This window comes from Sceloporus occidentalis, unplaced genomic scaffold, assembly GCF_023333645.1.
Source record: "Sceloporus occidentalis isolate IW3139 unplaced genomic scaffold, rSceOcc1.0.p SCAF_30, whole genome shotgun sequence".
Lineage (NCBI taxonomy): Eukaryota > Metazoa > Chordata > Lepidosauria > Squamata > Phrynosomatidae > Sceloporus > Sceloporus occidentalis.
Genome location: NW_028317010.1, coordinates 9,100,203 through 9,118,772, shown reverse-complemented (window position 1 = coordinate 9,118,772; position 18,570 = coordinate 9,100,203). Strand labels below are relative to the sequence as shown.

General features: G+C 43.6%; 1 protein-coding gene across 1 annotated transcript in view; it reads right to left on the bottom strand.

Annotated features, from left to right (window-relative positions):
• The window catches only part of LOC149299017 (protocadherin-15-like), a 426,255-nt gene that overhangs the window by 90,585 nt on the left and 317,100 nt on the right, over positions 1-18,570 (bottom strand). The window contains exons 28-29 of the mRNA XM_089486827.1: positions 3,505-3,614; positions 2,536-2,676 (exon numbers count right to left, since the gene is read on the bottom strand). Coding sequence (XP_089342953.1) covers positions 2,536-2,676; positions 3,505-3,614 — 251 coding nt within the window. The remainder of the gene's footprint in view (positions 1-2,535; positions 2,677-3,504; positions 3,615-18,570) is intronic.

Genomic DNA, 18,570 nt, shown 5'->3' with positions numbered 1-18,570 from the left:
TAAGGGGGTGGGGAGGGTGTTTGAATGAGTATGCGTGATTGAGGGAATTAATCTGTGAATGAATGAGTATATGAATGAATGAGTGTGTGTGATAGAATGGATGTGTAAGTGCTGGAACCTAGGCATGATTGGACTGTGATTGATGTTAGCAATCACACTCCTATCATGCCAAGTCAGCCAGTACATGCTGAAACATAGCTAGCTGCCCCCCTTGTGTATTGATGCTGCCAGCAGTATGGGGTCTGCACATCCCTTACAGCCACCGTGTACCAGCATGTACTGGCTGACTTGGCATGATAGGAGTGTGATTGCTAACAGCAATCACAGTCCCATCATGCCTAGGTTACAGCATTTACTAGTTGGATGTGTAAGTGCTGGAACCTAGGCATGATGGGACTGTGATTGCTGTTAGCAATCACACTCCTATCATGCCAAGTCAGCCAGTACATGCTGAAACCTAGCTAGCTGCCCCCCTTGTGTATTGATGCTGCCAGCAGTATGGGGTCTGCACATCACTTACAGCCACCCTTTACCAGCATGTACTGGCTGACTTGGCATGATAGGAGTGTGATTGCTAACAGCAATCACAGTCCCATCATGCCTAGGTTACAGCATTTACTGGTTGGATGTGTAAGTGCTGGAACCTAGTCATGATGGGACTGTGATTGCTGTTAGCAATCACACTCCTATCATGCCAAGTCAGCCAGTACATGCTGAAACCTAGCTAGCTGCCCCCCTTGTGTATTGATGCTGCCAGCAGTATGGGGTCTGCACATCACTTACAGCCACCCTGTACCAGCATGTACTGGCTGCCTGGGTATGATAGGAGTGTGATTGCTGTTAGCAATCACACTCCTATCATGCCAAGTCATATTGCAAATTTTTTTTGTTCAATTGTGGTGTGTTACCTACTTTTATTAAAAATGTGAGTTTTTATTATTATTTTTAAAGGTGGGGGGTCATTTTCGGTTTTGGCTAAGTGAACCGTGAATGTTTTGGTCCAGAATTTTCATTTTAGTGCATCCCTAGAATAAATAGAACTATTTCATTTTTAATTATCCCGAGTCCTGAATTTGTAGTCACAAAACTTTCTAGGCCCAGAAATCAGTGAGAGGAAAAGTAAAGGTTTTGTGTCATTAACTTTATTTTAATCTGCATATTTTATTAAAGGTGAAAAATGAGTGCGGCCCGCGCACGTATACAATTCTGATGAAGTGGCCCACTTCAGAAAAAACTTGGACACCCCTGGGGTAGACAGTGAGAAGGGGGGTTAGGGAGAGGGTAGCTAGTGAGAAGGGGGGGTGGGGAGAGGGTAGCTAGTGAGAAGGGGGGTAGGGAGAGGGTAGCTAGTGTGAAGGGGGTGGTAGGGAGAGGGTAGCTAGTGAGAAGGGGGCGAAAGGGAGAGGGTAGCTAGTTAGAAGGGAGGGTAGGGAGAGGGTAGCTAGTGAGAAGGGAGGGTAGGGAGGGGGGTAGATAGTAAGAAAGTGTGAGAGGGGGAGAGGGGGTAGATAGTGTGAGAAAGTGGGGATCTGATGGGGGAAAATGCTGCCCCCCCCAGATTTTTAGGGGTTCCTACGCCCATGGCTGTGTCCAAATATTCATAGAAACACAGAATCATAAAAAGTGACAGCAGATTCTGTCCATCTTGTCTGCCCAACTTATGAATACTTCCTTATTTCCTGGCCTTAGTTTATATCTAGCATAGCCTTATGAGTATCCCATGCTGTACACAATACTCCAAGTGAGGTCTCACCAGTGCTCTGTACGGCAGCATAAGCTCTTTCTACTGCTAATACCTCTCCCTATACAACCACACATTCTGCTAGCATTTCCAGCTGCATTATCTATCTTCCTTTAAGTCCTCTGGAACAATTAAATTTCCTCAAATGTTAAGATTAAGACTGTGTCAAATATCTCCTCTGCCCTTGGGTTTTTATGCTCTAGATACATTATCTTGCACTTATCCACATTAAACGTCAGTCGCCACAGCTCTGACCATTTACCTAAATCATTTGCCATGTGAGTTATCCCCCCACTAACTAACAATCATCAACAAAAATAGATTCCTGGGTCAAAGTACTGATCCCAGGGTGACTGGTAACAAGACCTTGTTCCGAATATTGACTACAACTCTTTGTTGTCTGCCGCTGCCTAATCCATCCAACAATATTGGGATCTAAACTCAGAGATTGCAGTTTATTATACATCTTCTATGACAGAGTTAAAAGCCTTACTGAAATCTAGATACACAATGTCTACTGCACCTCCACGAGGTTCTACAAACCTTTTTGAAATTGCAAGTTTAGCATAACTACCAAACTGTGCTGACTCAACTAACTGGGTTGTAATAATTGCAGTCTTGAGATATTTTCAATTTGTTCTAACAGGTCAAAAGCATATTTCTCCTACATGCCAAATGACTGAATATCCAGAGCATAGTGTCCTTAGAAAGGCAGAATATATATTTTTCTTGAAAAATGTTCTGAAATTTATGAAGAGAAACACCACTTTCAAGGCTAATGAACTGTAACTTACTTTTGGAAGCAGCTCGTAGATTAAATCTAACCACTTGCATGGAATCAGCTTGGATTCTAAGCTCATAGCTTGTAGTATTTTCATAGTCCAGTGGTTTTATGACAGAGATAACCCCTGTGCTGTTATCAATGGCAAACATACCTATATTGAGAGAAAAAAATGATACGTATTTTAGATACCCTAAAAGCATTTAGAACAAAATGCGACCTATTGTGAAGACAGATTTTTGTTATTAACACAAAGATTTTGCTTTTGTGTGAATACTGGATAATTAAATCAGCTCTGATCCCTTAAAGCTGAAAGCTGACTTCAGAGAATTTCAAACGACAGACGATTATAAGGTTAATTGCCAGGTGACAAAAAACGTGCAGTCTAAGAGCCTGACTGAGCTCTTTCTATGCAAGACAATACAAATAATAAACCTTTCAGTGTTGAATGAACCCGCAAGTTCAGTGGGATTTCTATTCAATTAAATGTCACAACACTTCCTGAAAGAAGATGGCAACATTAATCATCTCTGGTGTGTAAGTGCAAAATGGTTCCCTTTATTTTTATACGTGAATCACTTTTCCCTGTTGTAAATTTCTTTTATCTCTCTCGCTCTCTTTCCTCTGTCTCCCTCCTAAATTTTCTCTAGGGACTTTTCGCTAAACAATCATAGCTCTTCTAGAGTGGATGTAGCATATTTTAAACACAAATTACAAATCATAAAAAAAACTAATTTTATTTTTGACGATTTCTCGGAGTGGACAAAAAAAAGATCTAATTTTAAAACTGAAGCCGGTCTCTACTGCAATCATAGAGGTTGCCATTGATAAAGCAACTGACTTTTAAGAAGATGTCAACAAATCATTGCACTGAAATACTATGGAACAGCATCTTATATAAAGAATATTTTCAGGAGAAAAAAAAAGCAAAAATGTATCACAGGATTTGTTTTGTTAGGCTTAACTAAGACACTTACTGTACCTTGATCATTACCAGAGACAACTGAATATACTATAGTCTGATTCAATGCAGCCGCAGTTACCACGATCACAACAGTCCCAATTGGGGCAGCCTCGCTCAGCGGAGGGGGCCTACAAAACAAATGATATTATATCAATACATTTGCTTTTAAAACACTTTCATTAAATTATTTACCTATTGGTCTTCTTTTGTTTCAAGTAAGCTTAGCTTTTGTATTAAACCAATATTTCCAAGGTGATCATTTAAATGTGCAGAAATATTTTCAATAGTAACATGTCATTAGCATATTTTCATTCTATAGCATCCTAGGAAGCAATATATAACAGAGGTAACATTGCCACGTGCAATAGGTATAGTCTATTTATGTGAAAATAAACAGCCGACACACAACACACAATAAATTGTATTCTTATTATCAGAAACATTTTTACTGTAGAGTTTGGCTGGTTTAAAAGCAATAAGAAGAGTAAATGTCATGGTGGCAGCAGCACCATCACCTCTCTTCCTCTATTACTGCAAATCATAAACCATTTTCCAACCATTCATGATGGCAGTTTGAATGTAGTTTGAATGGATTAGTGAACTATTCAGGTTATTTTGTGAATTCTAGGGCATAATGTATTAATGTCATTCACATTGAAGACCCTTACGAGGAAGATAGTAATGCTAATGTAATTCATGTAAGCTTCTGCCGCAGAAGAACATCAGGGGAACATAGCTTATGGACAAATAGATAACTGATCCATCAAACTGATATGACAAATGCCGAAAGTGACCTGGGAATAAACTGAATCACTCTGTATCTGTGAAGAACAAAATAAACAATCAAGGATATAAAATGCCCAAGTGCTACTTCATAGGACTTCAAAGGTATGAAGTATGTAGGGAATTACATTATTACTAGAAAGGAATGAGTGATACTACCGTATCTACTTATTTATTTTATTTGGATCATAATTGTGTAAATCACCAAATCTCATCTATGCTCCTTGCAAACTATTTCAATTTTAATTAAAATTCTAAATAAGAAAGAAAGCCTTGGAAAGGCACGGAAAATGCAGGAAAGAATATTCACGGCATCTGGAGCAACTGTAAACCACTGTTACTTTTTGTCAATTCTCCTTTATTGAAAATATGCACTACAATAAAAACAAGAGCGTACAGAGAAGTCGTACAGATAACGTGCACAATAAAAAACCAAACATACATAACACGCTCCAGAGACGACCCAGAGCCAAATATCGCGGTCAGTACATAGGTAGGGAGCACCGGGTCGCGTGAAAATATAACCGGCACACCAGGGTCGAGAAGCACACAAATATGGAAGTGCCGCTGTATAATAGCATGGAGAAACGCGGAGAATGCTGGAGACATTTGAGTAAGCAAAAAGAAACCCTAACAAAGAGAGAGTAACAAAGAAAATACAAAACAGAGAGGAAAAAGTAAAAAGAGAAAACATAAAAAGAAAAAAGTACACTGCACGATCGCCTCGTTAAAGACACGGCGACCCACACCAGTGTGCGGGCGGCACATAAAATATGACCAGAATCTCCATCCGAGAAGAAAAGCCCAGCCAATATCAAAGACATCACACGGCTAAGAGGACCGATTCAGGGTGGAGGTGATTGAACCAGACCCAGGACCCGCACGCGAGAGGAAGCAAGAAACATCGACCACGGTAGCCACCGAAGGGAATTCCGATACTCCTCCCCTCTGGCGGAGGCAACCATATCCTCCATCTGGGAAACCATGTTCACCCTGGAAACCCAGGCCTGGATGGGGGGGGGCCCCGGGGTTTTCCAAAAACGTGGAATAATTGACTTAGCCGCTTGGATAAGGTGGAAGGTTAGGGACCGCTTATAGGAGCCACAAGAAGCGCGATTGTGGTGGAACAAGAAAGCCGCCGGAGAAGAAACGAAGTCGGGATCCGCAACTTCCCTGATCACCGTGCCCACCGTATCCCAGAATGGCCTGACGTCCCTACATTCCCACCAGAGATGGATATAAGAGCCAACATCCACGCCACACCTCCAACATAGAGGAGAAACCTGAGGTACGTAGCGGTGGAGGTCCTGGGGGACCCTATACCATCGGGAGAGTAACTTATAGGAGCACTCCTGAACCTTGCTTGAAATCGAGCCTTTATGTATCAGCGCTATGATCTTATCCCATTCCGCCTCAGAGAAGGGGGCAGGCAAGGCAAGATCCCTCTCCCACAGGCTAAGGAAGAACGGCTTGGTCGTACAATGTTCGTCCACCATAATATTATAGAGTTGCGAAAGGAGGTGTGAGGGCTCGTTAGTAGCCACACATAGGTTTTCAAAAGGGGAAAGAGGTCTAGTGAGATGAGCGTTCGGTAACAGCGAGGCAATGAAATGCTTAATTTGGTGATGCAGGAAAACGCAGGAAAAGGAGGACGGAGCCTGTCGCAAGAGGACCCTGAGGGGCCGAAATTGAGAACCCTGGAGTAGTTGATAAATGCGTACAAGCTTGGTACGAAGTTGCGTACAGAAACTCTGGAGACCAGCCTGGATGTTGCGATCGAGAGCGGGATTATGCGAGAGGGGAAAAAGGGGACTGGGGCACGACGAAACGAGACGACGGGAGGACAGCCGTTTAAAAACACGTAAGGTAGCCGTGATAGTGGGATGAGTAGACACCGTCAGAGCGTGATAGCGGTCCGGCAGCCACGGCACCGCCGCAATGTGATGCGCCAGGAAGGAGTTCTCCAGGGGCACCCAAAGCTTCGGGACCTCCAAGGACCACTCCACTATGCGGCGTAGGTGAGCCGCCATCCAGTACCACTCCACACACGGGACCCCTAGACCCCCCCTGTGCTTGGGTCTGACCATATGAGCGAGGGCCAACCGGGGGCTCCGATTCCCCCAAATATACCTACGAAACACCCTCTGGCAGGTCTTGAAATACGCCCTGGGGAGAGAGATCGGCAGGCATTGAAGCAAATACAGAAATCTGGGCAAGATGTTCATTTTCAGGACGCCAGTGCGACCAAACCAGGATATGTGCGGAACCGACCATTTACGGAGATCCGCGATAACCGCGGAAAGCAATGCATCGAAGTTCAACTGGCGAAGTTGGGACAGGTCCGAGGGAAGCATCAGCCCCAAATATTTAATCGCCACCGGCCGCCACTTAAGGGGAAAGGTACGTGAAAGGCGCTCCCTAGTCGGGTCCGGAACATTAATGCCCAGGATTTCGGACTTCTGAAGGTTAATTTTATAATTCGAAAGCTCTTGGAAGGAATCGAGCTCCGCCACAATCTGAGGAAGGGAGGAGTGTGGCTGCGTGATCATGCAGAGCATGTCGTCCGCGTATATAGCGAGCTTGTGGACATGGTTGGCGACGGAGATGCCAGTGATGTCAGCGTTCTCCCGCAGGGCGCATGCAAGGGGCTCCATGGTCAGGATAAACAATAACGGGGACAAGGGGCACCCCTGCCTCGTACCGTTGCGAATATGTAGGGCTTCGGAGAGGACACCATTAACCTTGATTTGAGCTGTGGGATTGGAATATAAGGCTTTGATCAGATTAAGAAAGTACCCCGACACGCCAATAGCATCCAGCGTCTGAAAGAGGAAGGGCCAAGCAACCCTATCAAACGCCTTCTCGGCGTCCATGGATACTAACGCATAGGGAAGCTTATGGGCATGGGCGTACGTCATCAAATTCAGCACCCTGATGGTGTTATCCCTGGCCTCCCTCCCGGGGACAAAGCCGACCTGATCCCTGTGAATCAAGCCCGGTATATATTGTTGGAAGCGAAGCGCCATCACCTTGGCGAGCAGTTTCAGATCTGTGTTGATCAAGGAGATGGGGCGGTAGTTGGAGCAACAATCCGCATCTCTACCTGGCTTGGGGATAACGACAATGTGGGCAAGGTTAGTGTGGGGATCGGGGATGCGACCGCTAGCGAGCTGGTTGAAAAATTTCGTTAGGGGGGACCCTAGAACCGAGAAAAAGTGGTTGTAGTAACCACTGGTCAGACCATCGGGGCCCGGACTTTTGCCCGAAGGGGTGAGTTTTAGCGCTGTCTTGACTTCGTCACACGTAATTGGGGAGTTTAGGGCAGCTAAGGCATCGACATCTAAACGCCGAGGCAGATATGTATGGAGATACTCCCTCATCCTAGCCAAGTGGCGGGACGCGTCCAAGTCCGGCGGCGGCAAAGCGTATAAGGAACTATAGAAGTCACGAAAGCAACGGGCAATCTCATGTGATTCAAACCGAAGCGAACCCGTAGAATCGCGCACCTTAGGAATAAACGCGGCTAACCTCTTAGCTCTAAGTGCGCGAGCCAACAGTTTGCCCGGCTTGTCGCCGAGCTCATAGAATTGCTTCCTGGTCAGCAAATAAGACCGCTTCACCCTGGCGTCTAGGAGGGAGGCCAGTTGATCCCGAGCAGCCTGTAACTGCAACAACACAGACGCGTCCAACGTAGCTTTGTGGGAAAGCTCCAGGCGGTGAATGCGAGCGGTCAGGGCCATAATGTCGGCTAAGCGAAGCTTCCGCAGCGTGGCACCAAGATTTATGAGGTGCCCCCTAATAAATGCTTTGTGCGCCTCCCAAACCGTGGGAAAGGGAACCGCATCTGAGTCATTATCTTTAAAATAGTTAGTGAGGTGGCCCGAAAGGTCAGCCAAGGACGAGGGATTATCCAGCAAATTTTCGTTAAGCCTCCAACTCCAGGGCCTGCGAAAGGACGGAGACAACTTCAGAGAGAGAAGGGCTGGGGAATGGTCACTGAGCGAGCGGATGCCGATGTCAGTCGCATGTAAGTGCAGTAAATGGTGATGGGAAAGAAAAAGCATGTCTATGCGGGTGTAACGGTTATGAACTGCAGAGTAGAACGTATAGTCCTTCCCCTGGGGGTGCTGCGAACGCCAGACATCCACCAGCTGACAAGAATGCAGGGCCCTCCTCACTTTCTTAATATGAGTAAAGGGAATATGCGAGAAGTGCGCTGAGGAGTCCCTTAAAGGGTCGAGGGTCATATTAAAATCCCCTCCAAAAATAGCTAAACCCTCCTGAAATTCCGCAAACTTAGACAACAAACGACAGAGGAAAAGGTGTTGCCCGCGGTTGGGCGCATAAACAGTGCCAAGAGTAACTTTACAATTACCAACTAAACCCTTCAGGAATATAGCTCTGCCATCTGCATCCCTCCAAAGGTCCAACAGCCGAAAAGAAAGCGACTTATGAAGCACAATAGCCACCCCCTTAGTCTTGGAGTCGGGAGAGCTAGAGAAGAACACCTGAGTATAGCGGTGGTCTGTAAGTTTAAATTCCCGTGAAGACCTGAAATGGGTCTCCTGTAAAAACGCGATATGCGTCTTAAATAGGTGGAGACTGTGAAGCAATTTGGATCGTTGCTGGGGCTTATTGAGGCCTCTGACATTAAGAGAGGCAACATTAACTAAATCAGGGATCATCTAAGGAGACCTGGAGAGAGCAATGGAGGCCATGAGACTCCTGCAGTGTACAAACTGAGAAAATAAGATAAAACCAAGAAAACCAAAATTGTAAACATGAACCTTGAGAGTCAAATGTAGACACAACACGGGCCACAAGCGACCCCGGGTGCCGAGGCACCAAGTAACGAGCCCAACGACCAAACAGAAGGTCAACAACCTGCACTCCACTCCAACAGGAGAGGGAGACAGGACGGCTCCGGGGGGTGGAGAAGGGAACCATAACGGATTCACATCGGAGAGGGGAGGCACACCCGGCCCTGAGACCATACGAAGGGCCTAACTGCAGGAACCAAGTGCAACAGGACACCGTAGGGGCGAACCCATGAAGCGATGTGTGCGAGATAGGGCTACGAGGGCCATGCGCCATAGGCCGCACGACCACGTAAATGTGAAAGAGGCAATGCCTGCGAACGAGCGTACGTGAATGAGTGCAAGTGTTAAAGTGAATGGGAACGTATGGAAAAACGAACGGGTGCGAACGGAAAAATATATGTAAAAAGGCAAAATAAAATCAGAAACGAGTCGATCCGCGGCGGCAAATAAAACAAAAGAACACAAAATCGTAAGAGAGAGACTGCCCCTCCATAGCGTAGGAACGGAGAGAGCAAGATGGACAAACGGGCAGCGCCCCGAGCATGGCCATAAAAAGGACATCACAGTGCCCACAGACAGGTGCCCCCGTCCGCAACGGTCAAACGGGCAACAACCGGCGCAGAGGACACTCCAGTTGGCGGGAGCCACAATTCATCCAGTCCCCACACCCGCTGTCCCACTCACGGTTCCTCGAAAAAAGTCCCGGGAAAGGCCCAGAGAGGCCGGGAAGAGGGCGACGGGGAGGATGATCGAAGGACGGCGACATCCAGCAGGTAAGGCGCACAGCGAAAATCCTCCAAAGAGCAGAACAGGGAGACGACGGCGTCCACGAGAAGCTCCGCCAGAAGAATGAAGACTGCACCACTGAAGAGCGGAACGGGTGTCATCAGGGCATGGCGTCGTCCGGGCGTCGTCGGCGCTTAGGGCGCTGAGGCCTCGGGGACCACTCCCTGGCGGGGTCGGAGAGGCTGGCAGGCGGAGAGAAGGAGTACTCCCAGGCTGGAACCTCACAGTGCGGCAGACCCAAAGCTTCTGTGAGATGCGGAACATCCTCGGGTCGACGGACCACATGCGTGGTAGAGCCCCTCCGCACGAGCAGGGCGAAGGGGAAGCCCCACTGGTAGGGGATGCTCGCTGCGCGAAGAGCCTTGGTAAGTGGCTGGAGCGCACGTCGGTTCTGCAGCGTGGCGGGGGACAAGTCTTGAAAAACTGAAATGGCGTAAGAGTCCCACGTAAACGTAGGGCGAGATCTGAACGCCCGCATAATGTCCTCCTTTAAGGGGAAATCCTGCAGACAGCAAACCACATCGCGAGGAGGCAGCGAGTCAGAAGGCCTCTGTCTGAGGGCCCTATGCACTCTGTCGAACCCAATCGGTGCTGCGTCCTCCCGGTTGAGGATCTTGTTAAAGATGGCCCGCAGAGTGGCAGGGAGCTCTTCCTGCGCCACCGACTCCGGCAATCCCCGAACCCGGAGATTGTTCCTGCGTCCCCTGTTATCAAGATCCTCCAACTTTCGAGACAGGTGTTGTATGAGACTGGACTGCTCTCGGAGATGTAAGGTCAGGGAGTCCACTGTCGCATGCACTCGGGGTTGGTCTTCCTCCAATGTCGCCACGCGCTCGCCAATATGGCGGATATCCGATTGAATCGCGGTAAGGCTTGAGCGTATCCCTTTGGTCGCTTGGTCAACAATATCGGCGATGTCCGCTTTCGTCGGGAGTAAATCGAACCTCTCTTTCCAGGAGAGATCCTCCGGACCCGGGGAAGGCAGCCGCGGTCTCCGGGCACTCACACCAGTCGCCACGCTATCCAGGCTTGCGGCGGGAGAAGGTGGCCTGTGATCAGAATCCCTCGAATCTCGGTCCGGGGAGGCGGCGAAGTACGAGCGAACCGAGGCAAGCGAACCCCTGTCCCTCGGTCCCGAAGTCTTCGGGGTAGAATGTGTCTTATTTGTTTTGCCCATCGTGCGTTTAGCAGCCGAATAAATGCTATAATACGGGCCGGGTGTACCAGAGCTCCGGACTCACACGTCCATCTTGTCCGCGAGCCGACCACGCCCCCCCCAACCACTGTTACTTTTTGAAACCTTTCCTAAAATAAACTAATCTGAAAAAAATATAGAAAAGATTCTTAATTATCTCCTCCATCCGTATTACTAAGATTTTCAATGGATTATATAAGAGAAACATCTGGATGCCATCAACATGTTTTGGGAATCAACAAATATAGAGAAATACTGTGAAATTTATTTTTTCTTGTCATTCAAACACATCTTTGTTGGTCTTAAAAACCATTTGAATTCATGCATTAACCCCTTGCAAAGCACATCACAGAAAAACATCCTGCTGGCGACAATTGACGGGTCGCTTTCTTCACTTAAACTTTGATGCTACAATGTCATTGATGTTAAGGCATTCAGTAACGCTTAGACTGGCAGCAGTATCCCATTGTGGCCCTTCCCCCAGATTTTAATGTCCGCCATATATTGTATGGCTACGGATGCCTGATTTAAAAGAGCTTAGCAGGTGATCAATGATCGGTGGGTAAAAATAATTTGCCACTGATGTCACCACCAGGGGAACCTTCCAGTCCCAACAAAATGTAAAAAAAAAAAATAAGAAAGAGTTATATATATATATATATATATATATATATATAGTTTTTTTGAGCAAGTTATAAAGTTAGCGCTATATCTTCTCATATGGAAAGAGTAAAATACTGGCATGTTAAATGCCCATGGGGTGTCAAATTTGCCCGGTTCAAAGATGTCCCAATAATAGGACATGGGCACAGACTGACCAGATGTCCAAATTCAACAAAGATGTTGCTGAACACATATTGGGGTGTTTGACAGTACCAGGAGCAGTAAATTCATATCAAAAGTACAATGTGTGTGTAAAAAAACACAAAGAGGTCCCAAATAGGACACGGGGTGGCATTTTCAACATGTCAAAATTCCAAGTTAAAAAACTGAATTGCGCATGCCCCAAATGTGGCCTTTTACCCCCATACAACCTGACAAACCTATAAATGGGTGGTATCACCGAACTCGGGAAATGTTGCTGAACACATATTGAGATGTTGTTTGACAGTGACATATACCAGGAGCTGTAAATTCATACCTGAAGATTTCTTAATTTTTCACTACATTTTTTTTTTATAGTAAATTATATGATGCCAAAATAATGGCACCTAAAGAAAGGGCTTCTTCTCCTGAAAAAAACCCCAATATATAACTTTTCTGGGTTCAGTAAATGAGAAACAATGGTACAAAAAGAAAATCATCCATTGTTATGAAGGGGTTAATGTAACTCATGACAAATGTATAAAGCATGAGCCATAGTTTTAGAGTTACAGAAAAAAAATATAAATCTTGCTTTTAGTCAGCAAAATCAATTACTACAATTTTAAGAATGAAATACAAATGGCTACTTGTGTTTAGGCAGAAATATATTGTTTTGTGCAGAAAATACTTGTCCAGTTTGGCAGTGTATACAGTAGATAAACATACCTGGGAGCTCTCTGGCTCCAGCTACCCGGAGCCCTCCCTCCTTGCAGGATGCAGGTAGGAGGACACATTGCTGAATCAGGGCACACATGCCAAAGTTGGAGGGGAACTGGGTGGGAAGTGGCATGTCCTGTAATGCCACTCCTGTGACCTGGAGTTTCTCCACAGCGACCCAGAGAAGTGGTGATTCACCTGGAGTCTCTGGGCAAAACTCAGACAGTTCCCAGGTGTGCATAACATGTATTCCATAACTGTACCCTCATTTGTATTTTTATTTCGTACTGCTGTGTAGACGTGGAATATGTTCATATTATACAAAACACATTTACATTTAAAGCAGTTCAAATAAATCCTTATCTAAGACATTATCATTTGATACTTTCACCATCTGCTAAAAAACCTAATGTAATCTTGTTTTAAGGTTCTTTAGATATAAATTGATGTTTTATAGACTTTGTTTTTAACAATTAAAATAGTGTATGTAAAATGCAATACCAATGTACAGTATATGACCAAAAGTATTTGAGCTTGTATAATTTTATTCCAAAATTAGGGGCATTAATACTTTCATTTTATATATTTTGGAGTTTGTCTATTTAGTTAAAAGAGCATTTGAGAGGTCAGGCAGTGATGTTGGATCAGGAGGCCTGTCTCGCAATCTGCATTAAAGTGTCTGGCAGGTCATGGAGTTAAAGGAGCTTAGAAAGCGATCAAAGATTTACATTTGCTAATTACTGTTTTGCACATGTTTAGCTGTACGTTTCTTCTCTCTCTCATTTAGTGTACCTATACAATTTATATATTGGGGTTTTTTCTTCAGAACAAGAAGGGCTTTCTTTAGACAACATTTTTTTAATCATATCATCTTTCCTATAAACAAATAATAAAATATGGTAAAAAAAACCTGTAAAAAAACATGTTTTTCTTTTTTAGTTGAAAAATATTTTACTCATCTTCCAAAGCAGATTATAGGGCAATAATTACAAGTAGCGTTTTTCTATTTGAAAACTTTTTTTGTAAAGCTAGTAATCCTGTCCCCATGTCTTATTTGGAACATCTTTGAACCCGGCCGATTCATATATTTCTTTTAAAAACTAGACACCCCATATTTCAAATGCTAGCATTTTAACTGTTTTCATGCACTAATTCTACCACCAGCCTTTGTCAAAGTTTGTGGTAGTCATTTTTTGTGTTTTTTCACACACATTGTACTTTAGGTATGAATTTACAGTTCTTGGTATAAGTCACTGACAAACAAAACCACAATATGTGTTCAACAATATCTCCCGAGTACAGTGATGCCACCCATGCATAGGTTTGTCAAGTTGTTTGTGGGCTAAAAGGCCACATTTGACATCTGGTCATTCTGCACCAATGTCCTATTTAGGATCTGTTTGATCCTGGCCAAATCAGTTTATCCCACCAAACCATACATTTTTTAACTAGACATCCCATGGGTATTTCAAATGCTAGTATTTTAACTCTTTCCATGCCAGGATTTTTGTGAAGATACCTTGCTAATTTTAGCACTTGCTAATAAAAATAAATAATATGAATAGCTTGGAGAAAAGGAGAGGTGGGGGAGATGTAATATAAACATTTAAATACTTAAAGACATTTAACGTGCAAGAGAAAAGACCAAAAGATCATAGTAAAAAAACTGGAGGGTCAGAAGTTTAGATGAAATGTGATGGCGTTTTACATTACTGAGAGGGTGGTAAATAAATGTAACAGCCTTCTATGATAATTTAATAACGGGCTAAAGCTACCCTGAATCCAAGACAAGACCAATGACTTTACATCAGAAAAATGGGCAGACTAGATGGGCTGATTGGGTCTTATCTGCAGTCATGTTTCTAAAAGTTCTATTTTTTTTTCTTTTAAGAAAGCTATTGCTCAACATAAGACTGCAAATTTACAAACGAGTTGAGTTGGCTTCAAATAAACTACTACGCTGTGTTGTTTTGTTAAAAAATATTGTTCTACAAAATGCTTTAATGTTAATCATTAAGTGAACCAACACCATCTGCTGAAGTCAAGAAATGATTTAATTTGGTATCATGTAAACATTCTAGTCAAAGCAGTTCAAGTAGGAAAAAATCCTGACCTGTAGGCTAGATCTCCAGAGAAATACCGTATTGGCTCGGATATAGGCCGTCCCCGTATATAGGCCGCACCCTAAAAGTTTGGTGCTTTTTTAAAGAAAAAGTTTTTTTCTTTAAAAAAGCACCAAAAAAAACATGCTGCCACTCTGCCCCCCCGAGATATGCTGCCACTCCCCCCCCCGAGATATGCTGCCACTGTCCCCCCCCTGAGATATGCTGCCACTATCCTCCTCCCCCCCCGAGATATGCTGCCACTGTCCCCCCCCCCGAGATATGCTGCCACTCTGCCCCCCCCGACTTACCAGAGCAGACTCCCGGGTGTCTTGCGGGGCCGGCAGGGGACATCTACGCAATACTCGTATACAACTTCCGGTGCCGGCACTCAGCGGATGTGCCGGCACCGGAAGTTGTATACGCGTATTGCGTAGATGTCCCCCGCTGGCCCCGCAAGACACCCGGGAGTCTGCTCTGGTAAGTCTTAGGGGCAGAGGTAAAACGCATCGTGCGGACGGTCACCGGCTGCGGCGATGCGGGGTAAACAACCTCCGCAGCCGATGACCGTCCGCACGATGCGATTAGACAACCTCCCGTGCCGGCACCCTCCCCCCGTGGAAAGTGCTGGCAGGGGAGGCTGTCTGAGCGTATCGGAGAGTAGGATGCAGGTCCCCTGCACCGCTGCAGGGGGATCTGTATCCTAACCCCGCTGCCTGCCCGGCGCCCGGGACTACATGTCCCGGGCGTCGGGCGCTAGACCCCGAATATAGGCCGCACCCCCACTTTAAAGACTTAAAGTGGGGGAAAAAAGTGCAGCCTATATTCGAGCCAATACGGTACTAACTTTTCATTATGGCAAAATTAAGTTATTTATACAAAAGATCAGATATAATAAGCAAGCAGGTTTAAAATGGAGCTAACACCGCAAAACAAATACTTGTCCTAATCTGTCATTATATAATTAGATTGCCTTTTTATCCTTCCAATTTTTATGTACAGTTCCTACAGAGAAGAAAATCATGAATACCAAAGTTGCAGTGTACAGTAACTAGAAAAATATTTTATCAGAATGACACAGTGAATGTTCCCTAGTGCAGTATAAAATTCAGTCTGCCAAACAAATGCCTTTACAATGTAGCCACTGCATGCTAAAATGTGTGATCCTATATGGGAGCAATAATATTTACGTCTTGCAAGTGATGGCTTAGAATATATAGATTGCCGAGGGTACTACTTAAATCCCTGTAATTCACAAATGGCAAATAATTTCCTCGGCAGTATATTTTCTCTTTTCTTCTCCTGGTTACTTTCAAATATTTTATGTTTATGTTTCATTTTTATAACTATAGAGTCGTGTTATGTATAAAATATCATTTTTTTTACATTAAATTGGCTTTTTTAACAAATTTTATTTAAAAATGTATATATATACATTGATTTTTCATTATTGTTGTAATTTATTTCATGTTGTAAGTTGTGTCTTTCTAGGTTCTGGGCACTTATTTTTAAAACTTTCAGAGACCCAATATAGAATTACCCCTAGATTTGCCATGATGGTATTTTACTTTTAAGATGTATTATGCTTATTAGTTTTTTTCTGTATAAGTAAAAAAGCTAGAAAATGATAATACAAATTTTGAAAAGAAATATCACATACATTTGTTCAATGTTTTTTTAGTGAACTAGATAAACACAATTCATCCGTCCAGACCACGTTTACTTGAAAAAATTGCCTTAATGTTCAGATAGCATTAGCAAATTAGTATTAAAAAATAAAATAACAAACAGAAAACAACTATTTTCTGTAACTGCACAATATGGACATTGGGGGTTTTTATTATGTTTTTCCAATTTTGAATAGTAAATTATTATTTTCCATTAAACAATAAAATGAAGATTTTTAGTAAATTTTTCTTGGCATTTACATTCCTATTTAGCTGCGTCACAGTTGACTTTAATAACAAATTACCATTTATGTAAATTGTTTTGTGCAAACTGGATTAACACATGTAAATCATCAAATGACATGGATGAGAAAGAGCTGCCAGGTTGCTTAGCTGGCACAATATTTCCATATTTACGGAACATTTGTATTTTTATAAGCAAAACAACATTCTGGTGTTTAAAATGTATAACTATGTTGACTAAATCTGAAGATTGTACTCACCTTCTCCCAGATTGTATCTGTATGTCCACCAACTCCCTACTACTACTATGACTTCTACAGGGCAGGGACCTTATTTCCTAAATGATAATGCTTCAGGTTCTCTCCAATGCAACTAAATTCATCACAAACATAATTTTGCTGTATTCTGTAAAATATCCACTACTGCTACATCTGTTTTATGTAAAACAGCATGATCTGGATACTTGGTTGGCAAATGTCCAATGGTGCCCCATACTCACCCGATCTGCTACTTTAAAGGGACTTCACCGGGAGCCTTCCGGTCAAACTCAGAGAGTTCTTAAGTATGTGTACACTATACAGTTCAGTGTACTACATAATTTGTTTTGATAATATGGTTGAGTTAATACTCTATGAATGGCAACTTTCAAAATAACAAAATGGGTATGGACACACACACATACAAAATCTAATTAGATTTTTTATTAATATGTAAAAAAAAATCACTTTGGTTACAAGATTTTCTTCCATTGTATACTGAAATTAAAATTTCTTTTTAAGAATGTCTAGAACTATTAAAAAATCATATCAGTAATGTCTGAATACAACACTAAAAACATCCACAGTAATTTAATAATGGATTTTTTCCATTAAAGACAATTGATTTTTGATAATCAATGCATTATTTCAGTTTTACATGGTGCATTTACATGTTCAGCTTGATAGCTTTTTCATCCAACCACCAGCAGAAACAAAGAAGATGGACCTTGATTTACTCATCATTTAAACCTGGATATATTGAGAAGCACATAGCTTGGTCAGTACTATTGATTACATTAAGCCACGAGTAAATATCAACTTCCGGCTTTGTGAATGATTGTCATTGAAAGCTTAATTGCTTAAATTGATTACTTTACAATTGTGTAGTTATGACTCAGGAATTCTAAGCAGAGAAGAGTGCTTCGAACAGCAAGACGGTCCAAAAATTTAATACAGCTCAAACGTACTATTATTTATTTAAAAAATATATCAATAAATATAACTGTGTATAACTGTGTTATGTGAATGTCTCTTCTATTCATTTTAAGTAGACTTGTGCTGTCACCAAAAGCATTGTAATTTTTTCCTCATTCAGGGCAATATGGCGGTGCTTGTGGTGATATCCTCCCCCGATTCTCCAGTCTAATCAAGAGAGGGCAAAATTACAGCTCTTTCAGTGACATTGTCAGGAACCAATATTTCGCTGCCTGAACCATGGCTTTTTTAATACCTGTGGTGTTTACATCTGCTACCACTAGTGGCCACCCTCCGCCCTCTGGAGCACTCAGAACTCAGGTGTGCCTTGTTACCTGGGTTAAACACTAGTCTACATCCAGCTGGGCCTTATTACCTGGATTACCCTGCCTTTATGAACCTGCCCTGCCCTTTAGTCAGGGCCTTTGTATTGAAGTCTATGGACCTTCCTGCTGTGGCTCTGCACCTGTACTGTTCCTGGGTCCCTGCTATTGTGTCCTTCCAAGTGGACTCCCTGCTATTGTGTCCTTCCAAGTGGACTCCCTGCTATTGTGTCCTTCCAAGTGGACTCCCTGCTATTGTGTCCTTCCAAGTGGACTCCCTGCTATTGTGTCCTTCCAAGTGGACTCCCTGCTTTGTGTCCTTCCAAGCGGGCTGTGTGCCTTTCGTACCCTTCCAAGCGGGCTGTGTGCCTTTCGTACCCTTCCAAGCGGGCTGTGTGCCTTTCGTACCCTT